Below are 12,548 nucleotides of genomic sequence, written 5' to 3'. Positions count from 1 at the left end.
TCAGTTGTGACATAACCCACGTGGCCAGGGAGTGGAAATCCAGTGGGCCAGATGTGGGATCAGTTGTGACATATCCCGTGAGGCTGGGGAGTGGACACCCAGTGGATCAGGCGTTCTTGTGAAGGTCAAACGAGATCAGGGTGGTCAAAAGCTTTGCCAACCTGAACACGCTGCATCAATGCTCACTATCATTCATGAGAACCTGAGAACTGGAAGGTGCCTTAGGGGGTCATCTGGGCCCAACCCTAATATCTGACACTTTTTGATTTCATAGGCATACAGCTTGTTTTCTTAAGAAAAAACAAAATGAGGGTAGCTAGGTGGTACCATAGGGGATAGAGCACCGGCCCTGGAGTCAGGAGGACCTGAGTTCAAATCCAGCCTCAGACACATAACACTCACTAGCTCTGTGACCCTGGGCAAGTCACTTAACCACAACTGCCTCGCAAAAAAAAAAGAAAAAAAAAAAAAAAGAAAAAAAAAGAAAAACCAAAATGATCTTAAGGCAGGGCCTGAAGGGGAGCAGCAGCCTTCCTGCCCACACCGGGGCTGGTCAGTGAGGACTGGGGGTTGTGACTTGCCCCCACTGTTCTGGCTTCTCGCCTGCAGGTTGCCCCCAGGCCCCCAGCACAACATACCAGAGACTGGTAGACTGGAAATGGAAGGAGGAAGTGGGGAGTGAAGAGATCCAGGCTGACAGCAAGTCCCTTCCCGATCTGAGCCTCGGTTTCCTGGCACTGTCCAACATCCCTGGAGACTACAGATTGATTCAGCAGCGCTCATCGCCAGCTGCTGCCCAGCTCTTTGCTCCAAAGCCAAAATGGCCTGTTGGAGGCCGTCCTGACTTGTCTAGACCAGGAGGAAACTTAGGCATGATCTGCTCAGAATCCTTCCTGCTGGTACAGTGACAAGGAGCCTGGGATTTGGAATGGAGAAGCCTGGGTCAAATCCTGGCTCTGGGCCTGGAGCCACGTGACTGCCGGCTCTCAGGGCCCTCCATCGACTTCCATCCCAAGACAATTCTTATTTCTAGATATCAGGTTTCTCATCTGTAAAATGGGAATAGTAATTCTGGTACTGCTGACTTCACAGCAAAGTGCTTTCTAAAGCTGAACTATAATAATTCCTCTGGACATGGTTATGCCAGCAGGTTCTGCCCAGGGTCACACAGCCAGGAAGCCTTCATGAGGTCAGCAGCCTTCAGGGATTAACTCCTCTTGAGAGGAGAAAAACTGGTGCCTCCATGCAGTAGTAGGTGTGGGGGGGGTCATTATCCCCATCTTTCTGACAGTGGAGGAAACTGAGGCTCAGAAAAGTGAAGGGCCACCATGGAAAGGCTTGGAGAAGGAGCCTCTTGCCTGGGGGTCAACCTAGCTAAATGCAAGTCAGCAACTCAACATATATTAAGCACCGACTGTGTGCCAGGCACTGGCACACAGACTCATTACTGCCTTGGACAAAAGTTACCACAACCTTTACCTGTCAAAGACTGTTCATTAAGGCATGAAGGGATTGTCATCTACACTGGGAAAAGGAGTACTTGTGATGTGATGAAACCACAAGGTATCTGAAGTATTGTTACTATTTTCTGTTTCATGTGTATACACCTGGACCCTCAAATTAGACAACAAAGCTTTCTGATTTAACTGGAGGGAAGGGGATGTGAAGACCAGCTCTGACATTTACTTCATGGAAGAACTTGTGTCTCCTCTCTGGCCTCAGTTTCCTCTTTTGTGAAATGAGGGATGGGCTAGATGTTCTCTGAGGTGTCCTCCAGTTTGGATATCCGCCTGTCCTTAGGACGGCGGTATAATGGTAGATAGAGAGTCTAGGAGGACTGGAGTTCAAATTCCACTCCTGAGATTTACTAGCTGGGAGCTGAAGGCGCTGGCAATGGTGCCCCCTAGTCAGGTGATTTTAGCTCTCCAGGTCTATTTCCTCCATTGGAAAATGTGGGTGGGGCTGATCTAGGTCAGTAGGTCTCAAAAGGTATCTGAGGACCCCTGGAAGTCCTAAAGACCTTTTTTCATGGGGTCTGAGGCCAAAATTATTTCTGTAACAGCACCAAGGTGTTATTAAAATACTACAAACATTCTGATTCTCTTCATGTATTGCAACACTTTGCAACAGGCTTCAGAAGCAGTCTTCGATGAAACTGGACACTACAGAGATTAGCAAGCATGTGTAAAACAAGGCTACTTTTTGGCCTAATTCCTTTCGTTTTGGGAAAGTTCTTTTCTTTGTTAAAAAGTTATGTTAAAATGAAATGAGTTTATTATCGTTAAATGAATTTTTAAAACTTATCCACTTTAATTTGCCATACGGCAAACGTTGATATAACCCATGTTAATTTCTGTCAGCTCCAAAAATGGCTTTGGAATCCCTTCACTTTTCCGAGCCTCAGTTTCCTCCACTGTCAGAGAGATGGGGATAACGACCCTCCCCACTACTGCTTGGAGGGAGCAGCTTTTCTCCTCTCCAGGGGGTTAGTGCCCGAAGGCTGCTGCCCTCGTGAAGGCTTCCTGGCTGTGTGACCCTGGGCAGGTGACAAACCTCTCTGTTTCGGGGCAAGGGTGGAGGGAGCTTCCTCACCCGGAGGTCCCCCCAGCTTTGGTTCCCACCCCTTTTCCCTGACATCAGGCCCAAATCTGGCCCTCGCCCATGCCGGGCACGCAGTAGGCGCTTATTAAACGCTGACTGCCTCGACTTGAGCCTTGGGACATACCCCATCCTAGGGCTCGGGATGCTCAGAGGACACACGGGCACCGCTGTACGCGCACGCGCACGTAGAAGGAGAGGGGCGCGCGCAGAAGGGGGAGGGGCGCGCACGCGCAGGAGGGGACGCCGCTTCTTTCTAACGGCGTCACCCAGGGTCTCCAACGTCCCCGCTTCCCCGGCCCAGGCGCTCCGCGGCCCCTACCTTCTTGTGGTACAGCCGGGCCGGAGCCGAGAGCTCCCGGAGGGGCGGCCGCCGAGTGCCTAGGCACATCATCGAGGCCGCCCGCCTCAACCCTGCCAGTCCGGCCTGCGCCGCCGCTGCCATGTTGTGTCGGAAGGCGGAACCGCTGAGGGGGCGGAGCTCAGACCGAGGGGGCGGGGCCCAGGCCGAGTGGGTGGGGCTGAAGGCGAAGGGGTGGGGAGATGGAGGGGGCGGGGCCCAGGACGGCTGGTCTGTGGAGAGAGCGAGGGGGCGGAGCTGAGATGGAGGGGAGGGGGAGGGGAAGGAGGAAGGGAGGGCTCTGAGGCGGGGCCTGAGGAGGGTGACGGGGGCGGCCCAAGCGCGAGCTAGGCGGTGGTGGGCGGGGCCTCGGCGGCGGGGCGGGGTCTTGGGAGCGATGGAGGAAGGGGGGAGGGGAAATTGGGAGGTGAGCGCTTGCGGCCCCGCCCCGCCCAACGCTCCTCACGTGACCGTGCCCTAGACGTAGGCGTTTTGGGTTTTGTCCTTTGCTCAGCATAACACCCCTGTCTCCCCGGGGGCACCCGCGGGAAAGTCCTGAGTGGGGCTCGAATTCTTTCGGGCAGGACCCGTGTGTTGTGATTTTGGGGTCCCAGCACCCCTGAACCCCTAAACCTCAACAGGGGGACTGCCAGCCCCCTGGGGAGAGAGGAGAGAAAAGCTGAGACCTGGGCGATGACCTGTTGAGGTTTAGGGGTGCTGGGACCCCAAAATCAACACGCGGGTCCTGCCCCAAAGAATTCCACCCAAGCCTTCTTTCAGCCAGAGACACGGTTTATTAGAACATCCGTCATATTGGGCAGACTCTTAAGGAGTCTGAACACCAGTGAGCTATTGTCTAGGTCATAAGAATAGGAGCATCTTTTATAGACAAGCTGGACCTTATATACAGAAAGACTGTGGGAGGGATCTGGGATGGCCAAGGAGTCTATGAGGTCATAGAACTCCAGGGACCTGGACCACGTGGCCAAGGGAGAATGGACCCTCTTTATATGAAGCTCTTGTCATCTCACATATATAAAGTGCTTTTCAAACTGAAAAGTGCTATAAATGCTATCTATTATTATGATAATTTATTATAACCTGAGCCATGGATAGATTTCAGGGAGTCCATGAATGTGGTTGGGAAAAACAAGTATATTTTATTTTCACTAACTTCTAACAGAAGTTGTGTTGCAAAAGTAACAGTTATGCCTGCTTTAGGCAAAATTATTCTGAGAAGAGTCTGTGGGCTTTGCCAGATTGCCGAAGGGGTCCAGGCAAGGCTAAGGCTGTCTGATCTACGCCGATTTATAAATCTGTAAACATTTAGTGTCTATGGTGTGCGGGAATTGTGCTCATTAGGTAACGGGGAAAAAGACAAGAAAGCACATTTTATCTGGGCGAAAACCAAGGGATACAAGCTAGCTAGAACACCAACAGTCTTATTTTTTGGATTGCAACGCATGTCCTCTGGCTTTAAAGCCTGAGGTCTTGCCCCTCACCTCACATCACACCCAACACTGATTTTACAGAGAAGGATAATGAGGCTGATCAAAGCCAGATGCCTCTCAGAGTGGGGAGGTGACCTTGGCTTCTCATAGGAATCGCAGCTCTGGCAGGCTCCACAAGGCCTTAGCCTTGACTAAAGGCTGCCCATTGACAGACCAGCCTGTCATTGTGCTGTCACAAGAAGGCCTTCCACCAAGAGAAGCACTTTTTTTTTTGGCTGCAGCAAATTACAAAGAAAATCTGTTAAATTTAGAGGGGTTGTGGATCACAATAATGGTGATAACTCAAGTTTCTACAAGACTCCAAGGTTTGCAGAGTGCTTACCTCTGCTTACCTACCATGACTCTGTGAGATAGGTCATTTATGACCTTGTGTCTGCCTTGGGGATGACCCTCTGGGTCTGCCCTACAACATCACATCCATTACTTGGCATTTTCATAACTTGTGTTCTCCTGGTCCAGCCCAGGCCACAGTGGGTCTCTGTGAAGGCCTAAGATGGCAGACTTAAAAATTAAGGTTGTAACCCCTTTTGTAATAGGCCTTCCCTTTATGGATATTACATTCCCTTCATTAGGAACAAAACTGTGTGACTGAGAAGCAAAAAGGTGTGCATGAGAGGTGTGAATTCATGTGTGCATGAATAATGGTATCAATATTTGCAACCCAGGGACCCCTGGTCCTTGCCATCGGCCCTACATCTGGACTCTCTTCTGTGTGGGCTCCTTCCTTAGAATGGGAGCTCTTTAACAAGAGCTACTGTCTCCCCCCCCCCCCCCCAGGGATTAGCACAGTACTTGGCACATAAGATTTGCATTGTAAAGCTTTTTCATTTTTTCAAATGATCTTGCAGTGAATAATCACAGATGGATTTTATTGATATTTGTTCTTAATGAATGACGATTCATTGAATGACAGTGTTGTCCCTTTGTGTATGATGAGCCTGTGATAGGATGGAGAGTACCTGCCTGTCTGGGAGTAAGTAGCTGTGGACAAGAGGCTTCCCCTGTTAGAATGTAAGTGCTTTGAGGGCAGGGACTGTCTAGCTTGAACTTTTCTTCCCAGCCTTTAGCACAAAGCCTGGTACATGGTAAACCCTTTAAATGCTCGACCTCATTTTGCTATCTTATCTATCTACCTATTTCATCCATCTAGCTATCTCACGCGTCATCTATATCTCACCTCTATCAATCTGTTTATCCCGTCTAATCGATCTCTCCTATCTGTCTATAGCTATCTGCCTATCTCATCTATTTCTCATCTATCTATGTCTGTCTATCATTTCTATGCACATGTATGTATTGTGTCAATCAGCCAGGGGTGGGGAACCACATGTGGCCTGAAGGCCGAAGGTTCCCTACCCCTCAATCTAATATATCAATCTATATCTATCTACGTATCTGATCTATTCATCCATCTAGCAATCTCATCTATATCTCACCTATCTATCAGTATCATCTCTATCTATCTACCTATCTTGTCTGTCTGTCTATCTATCTATCTGTCTGTCTATCTATCTATCTACCCATCCATCCACCCACCCACCCACCCATCCATCCATCCATCTAAGTATGTCATGTATCCACCTCTCTCTGTCTCTCCATCCATTCATCCCTTTCTCTTCCCTTACATGGCCATCACCTTGATTCAGGCTCTCATCACCTTTTGCCTTGATGATGATTGTGACAGCAGCTTAGAGTGGCCTTGTGGCCAGAACACTGGGCTTGGTGTCTAGAAGATCCAGTCCTGCCTCAGCTGCCTGTGACTCTGGAGCAAGTCATTTAGTCTGTCATCCTCCACGTCCTCACGCGTATGGTGAAGTGATAATAGCTGTGGCATTGACCTCCCAGAATTGTTGGGAAGAGCAAATGAGCTAATGCATATAAAGCACTATCTGAAAGACCTTTTATTGTGGCAGAATTCTGATCGTGTTTAAAAATCGATCTTACTGATGTCTTTTGTTTTTACATCCCCTTCATTTCTGCAGTGATCCCTGGCCCTGCCTCACCTCATCGTGCTCCCCAGACGAGCTTTCCCTGGTAAAAGAGAGAGGATCCCCAACTAACCCATCATCAACTTCTCTGATAGAGGTTTGTTCTTTTAAAAAGCAGGTTTCCCCAAACCTTAAATGATCCCCATTGCCTGTAGGATCAATCACATATTCCTTAGCCTGGCATCCAAGGTCTTCACAAGCAGCTCTCTCCCCTCCCACTTTTCCAGCTTCCTTCCAAACTACTCCCTGTCGTGAGCTTTTATTCCTCACATAAGCTATTCCCCTAGTCCAGAATGCTCAGCACTAATGTCATTTCTTCAAAGACGCCTTCCCTGATTTGCTCAGGTGTTAATTTTCTCTTTTTCCTCAAATGACCTTGTGCTGCTTTATTTGTGAAGGTAGAATGTAAACTCCAGAGGTCAGGGACAATTTGGGTTTTTAGCTCCAGCACTGCACTTTGTTGCTTAATTTACTTGTCTGTTGAATTGAATTGGAGGACATTTCCCTTCTGGAGAATGTGACCTGTGACCTCTGTAACCCTCAGGGGTAAGAAATAGAATGTGGTCAGGTAAAAGCATCATTACCTTCAGGGAGAAGGCCTTAATAAGTCCCTGATAGTATTTTTTCTTTTGTTGGGAGCAGAGCAGTCGTCATTAAGATGAAGAGAGTAAGAGAGCCTTTTATTGAGTGAGCCAAAGGAGAGGAAAATGGGATGGAAGCCAGTCTTACTCTTGGGACACTTCTGCAATTTATGCACAGTGGAACTTTTAGGAGCTTCTAGTCCAATCTTCCCGGGGTCAGTTCACTTCAATAACCGCTTAAGTGCCAAAGAAAGTTTAGTAACAACTGGAGTGATTAAGAAAGGCTGGGGGCTGAGGTGCCCTTTGAGCTGGGTTTGGAAGGAAGCTAAGAATTCTAGGAGGTGGTGAGGAGGGAGTGCATTCTAGGCATTCCTATGCAAGGCATGGAGGTGGGAGATCAGAAAGTCTTAGGCCTGGAGCTGGAAGGACCTTAGAAGCTCATCTCCTTCAGCCCCCACCCCCATTTTCCAGTCAAGGAAACTGAGGGTCCAAGAAATGAAATGACTTGTTCAAAGTGTCAAGCCCTGAAATAACTCAAAGCCATGAGTTGAGGAATAAAGCATCTTTAATTGAGATAACAGGGTAGCAAACCTACCCCCCTGGGGGATGTCCAGTGGATTTCCCAAACTAGAGGCCTATGGAAAAGTCTTTTATATTGTTAGGAAGTAAAAAGGAGGAGGCTGCATGAGGTAGCAAGGCCCAGTCATGACATCCCAGCTGCCCACGGCAATCTGGGCAAGAACCACTTCATTCTGGCTGTTTTGCCCTTCATGCCATGAATTCAAAGGCCTTGATCCCACTTGACCCCCATAAGGCAAGATCTCAGGATAGGACTTAAAAGTCTTGACTCACACAAGCTCATCTCTTTATCTTAAGTTTGGGAATGGAAGGACGTTACTGGAATTTTGACATCATCAGGGTGACTAGGAAGTCGTGGCTGTCCATAGTACAGTGAGTATTAACCAGTTTCTGAACAATTTTGTCAAAAGTAATAAATGGCAAAATTGGGATTTGATTTCAGGGCCAGTTCCGCGTTCATCACTCCCCTGCACCACACGACCTTCCCATGGAACTTGGTGCTCAGGGAAGAGTTGGTATTTCCATCTAAGTGGAACAGAGCATGCAGAGGAGGAGAGCCATGTGAAATAAAGTGGGAAGAGATGTGGGAGCTCACCTGGTGCTGCAGACATTGAAGGGCACAGCAGTTCCATCAGGTCTGTCGTCTCATTTCTACACTTGCTTACCATAAGACTTCAGAAAGTGGCTGTATTTCCTTTTGTCACAGAGCTAGAGATGTAAGGGACTTGAGTGTCCACCATTCCACCTCTTCCTTTTATAGATGAGGAGACTTGAGGCTGAAGGGTGATGAGTGACCTTCCCAAGGTCACGTTTTGGTAGTAAATGTCTACGCTAAGTCTAATGCCTCCTTAGGGTGTAAAGGTGATCCTAGATTCTCAAACAAGCTGCTGTAGGTCTTAACCAAGCTGTCAAGAATTTGGGTATAGGCCCAGGCATAGGATATATCTCTGTCCAAGGACCCGCCAGAGTTCATTAGGGTCACTACTGGGCAATGAACCTTCCACTCAAAAGCCACATACTAAGACACAGAGATAACATGGTCTGTATTGTTAGAATGCTGGATTTGGAGTCAAGGACACCTGGGTTCAAATCCTGCTTCAGAAACGTTCTAGCTGGGTGATCTAGAACATGGGAGGGGACCTCTCTGGGTCTCGGTTTCCTTACCTCTAAAATGAGGGAGTTGGACTTTGACCTTCAAGGTCCCTTCCAGCTCTGTGTCTGTGGTGTAACTTACCACTGGGTCATCTGTCCACATCAGTGAAATCCCAGATCTTTGAAGCTATAACATCGTAACAATAGCATTTAACTCATTTCTGTGGACAACAGAAGGTTAGCTGAGCTTTTCCTCAAAACCACTGTCTGAGGCAGATAGCAATGTAATTGTTACAGATGTGGTAAGTTCCTTAATAAACCTAGAGTGGGCTGTTATTTATTTATTTATTTATTTTTTCCCTATTACATTTTTATTTATTTATTGGTTTTCAGCATTCACTTTTCTAAGATTTTGAGTTCTAAATTTTTCCTCCCCCCTCCCCAAGATGGCATGCAATCTGATATAGGCTATACATGTACAACCATATTAAACATATTTCCACATTAGTCATTTTCTTTTTTGTGAGGCAGTTGGAGTTAAGTGATTTGCCCAGGGTCACATAGTAAGTGTTATGTGTCTGAGGCTGGATTTGAACTCAGGTCCTCCAGACTCCAGGGCAGGTGCTCTATCTACTGGGCCACTTAGCTGCTAAAGGACAATTAGAACCAAAGGGAAAAACCATGAGAAAGAAACAAAAAAGAGAGAGAGAAAATAGTCTGCTTCTATCTGCATTCAGACTCCATACAGATATGGATAGCACTTTCCATCATTGGTCTTTTAGAGTTGTCTTAGATCATTGCACATATCACACAGCGTGGCTGTTACTATGTTTAACATTCTCCTGGTTCTGCTCACTTTATTCAGCATCAGTCCATACAAGTCTTTCCAGGTTTTTCTGGTCTGCCCATTGATCATTTCTTACAGCACGATAGTATTCCATTACATTCATATACCATAACTTGTTCAGCCATTCCCCAATTGATGGGCATCCCCTCAATTCCCAATTCTTTGCCACCACAAAAAAAAGCTGCTGTAAATATTTTTGTTAATGTGGGTCCTTTTCCCTTTTTTAATGATCTCTTTGGGATATAGATCTAGTAGTATTATTGCTGGGTCAAAGAGTATGCACAGTTTTATAGTCCTTTGGGCATAGTTCCAAATTGCTCTCCAGAATGGTTGGATCAGTTCACAACTCTACCAACAATGCATTAGTGTTCCAATTTTCCTACATCTTCTCCAACATTTGTCATTTTCCTTTTTTATCATGTTAGCCAATTTGATAGGTGTGAGGTGGTATCTCAGAGTTGTTTCAATTTGCATTTCTCTAATCAATAGTGATTTAGGGCATTTTTTCACATGACTAGAAATACCTTTAATGTCTTCATCTGAAAACAGCCTGTTCATATCCTTTGACCATTTCTCAATTGGGGCATGACTTGTATTATAAATTTGACTCAGTTCTCAATATATTTTAAAAATGAGGCCTTTATCAGAAATATTGGCTGTGAAGATTGTTTCCCATTATTCTGCTTCCCTTCTAATCTTGGTTGCATTGGCTTTGTTTGTGTAAAACCTTTTTTAACTTAATGTAATCAAAATTATCCATTTTGCATTTCATGATCTTCTCTATCTCTTGTTTGGGCATAAATTTTTCCCTTCACCATAGATCTGACAAGTAAACTATTCTTGTTCTCCTATTTGCTTATGGTATCATCTTTTATGTCTATATCATGTACACATTTTGACCTTATCTTGGTATAGAGTGTGAGGTGTTAGTTTATACTTAATTTCTGCCATACTATTTTCTAGTTTTCTCAGTACTTTCTAAAATAGTGAGTTCTTATCCTGGAAGCTGTGGTCTTTGGGTTTATCAAACAGTAGATTACTATAGTCATTTACTACTGTGTCGTGTGTACCTAACCTATTCCACTGATCCACCACTCTATTTCTTAGCCCGTCCCACATAGTTTTGATGATTGCTGCTTTATAATACAATTTAAGATCTGGAATGGCTAGGCTACCTTCCTTTGCATTTTTTTTCCCATCAGTTCCCTTGATATTCTGGACCTTTTGTTCTTCCACATGAATTTGATTATTTTTTCTAGCTCTGTAAAATAATTTTTTTGTAGTTGGATTGATCTGGCACTGAATAAGTGAATTAATTTAGGTGGAATTGTCATTTTTATCATATTAGCTTGGCCTACGCAAGAGCAAGTGATATTTTTCCAAGTATTCAGATCTGACTTTGTGTGAAGTGTTTTATAATTGTGTTCATATAGTTCTTGGGTTGGTCTTGGCATTTCTTCATCTATAAAATTAGGGGCTAGACTTGGCCTCTAAGGGGCCTTTGAGCTCTGACTGTAGCACATAATCCTGCTCACTGCTCCCCTACACCACCACCACCACCACTGCTACATTCATACAACAGAATTTCCTCCAAAAGAATAGAAGTTTCTTGAGGACAAGAACTGTTTGTTTTGGTTTCCCTCCCCGGTCTCCAGCACAGTGCCTGGCACATGGCAAGTACGTAATATATGCTTATTGATTGATTGATTGGACTTAGAGATCAAACAGTCCAGGGGTTCTTAACCTGAGGTTCCCAAACTTTTATATATGTATGTATATGTATATATATATACATGTATATACACAAACATATACATACATATTTCAATATAATTGGCTTCCTTTGTATTAGGAATGTGTTACGCATTTAAAACATTAGTGATTTAGAGCATTCTTTCATGCAGTTATTAATAGTTTGCAGTTCTTCTTTTGAGAACTCTTCCTATCATTTCATCACTTTTCTATTGGGGAGTGGTCATATACAGGTTATACCACAAATCTTAGTGCAGTTTTAAGCTTTAATATCTCTGTATTTTGTTTAGGGTTAGAAGCTTTAACAGACTAGGATTTGTGGATTACTATATTATATATATATATATATTATATATATATGTATGTGTACGTGTTCATGTATATGTATGTGTCTATCTTAGAAACCTTAGATATCCCTTATCTGAGAAATTTTAGAGATTTTTTTTTGACCACTTCTCTTAACTTAGATGTATTATTTTGTTCGTGCAGAAGTTTTTCAATTTCACATAATATTAACGTACAGTCCCATGACTGAGAAGACATATAGCCATAGCTGGGAAAGGTATTTGATCTGCTTTTCTTCTAATTACTTTCTGATATGATCTTTTTTATTAAAGTCATACTTCCATTTTAAACTTGTGAAATATGGTACGTCGGTCTAAGTTTATGCCTGACAGTTTTGCAGTTTTTGTCAAATAGGGAGTTTTTTCCTAAGTCATTGATATTTTCCAGTTTATGGAATCCTGGGTTCTCAAGTTCCATTGTTTCTGATTTTCCTTTGTCTAGGAGACTGTTCCAGATCCATTTTTTCTTCAATACCGATGGCTTTGATGACTGCTGCTTTATAAAATAGTTTGGCTCTTTATCCTTAACTTTTTTGATGATTTCCCTTGATGTTACAGATCTTTTATTTTTCCAAATGAATTGTCATTTTTATTAGGTTCTGTAAAGTGTCCTTTGGAGAATTTGATTAACATTAAAAGTGTAAATTAATTTTGGTAGTATTGTCATTTTTATTATATTGACATGGTCCAGCCATGAGCACTGAATATTTCTCTAGCTATTTGTTTTTATTTCTTTAAGGAGCAATTTGTATTTGAAGCTATCTATACCAAGTCTTTTAGGTGCTTTGGTAAAATGGTGCCTAAATATTCTGTGCATTTTGTAGCTTTCCATGGCTGTCATGGAACTGGAGTTCCTCTTCCATTGATAGACAGGCCTGGTGGATTCTTTCTTTTAAGGGCTTGGCCTAGTTTCCTG

General features: G+C 44.5%; 1 protein-coding gene and 1 long non-coding RNA gene across 2 annotated transcripts in view; one reads left to right on the top strand and one right to left on the bottom strand.

The window, feature by feature from the left end:
- ISCU (iron-sulfur cluster assembly enzyme) overlaps positions 1–3,045 on the bottom strand; it is a 10,777-nt gene extending 7,732 nt beyond the window's left edge. Inside the window, exon 1 of the mRNA XM_027865572.1 lies at positions 2,921–3,045. Coding sequence (XP_027721373.1) covers positions 2,921–3,043 — 123 coding nt within the window. The 5' untranslated portion in view covers positions 3,044–3,045. The remainder of the gene's footprint in view (positions 1–2,920) is intronic.
- A 3,045-nt stretch (positions 3,046–6,090) lies between these two features.
- LOC114043352 lies at positions 6,091–12,239 on the top strand. The gene is made up of 3 exons (XR_003569093.1): positions 6,091–6,534; positions 8,040–8,232; positions 12,075–12,239. It is a non-coding gene; the product is annotated as an uncharacterized LOC114043352 (long non-coding RNA).
- Positions 12,240–12,548: the final 309 nt, after the last annotated feature.

Source organism: Vombatus ursinus, unplaced genomic scaffold (genome assembly GCF_900497805.2).
Source record: "Vombatus ursinus unplaced genomic scaffold, bare-nosed wombat genome assembly UNPS02001287.1, whole genome shotgun sequence".
NCBI classification, from domain to species: Eukaryota; Metazoa; Chordata; class Mammalia; order Diprotodontia; family Vombatidae; genus Vombatus; species Vombatus ursinus.
This window is presented reverse-complemented; position numbering and strand designations above follow the sequence as displayed.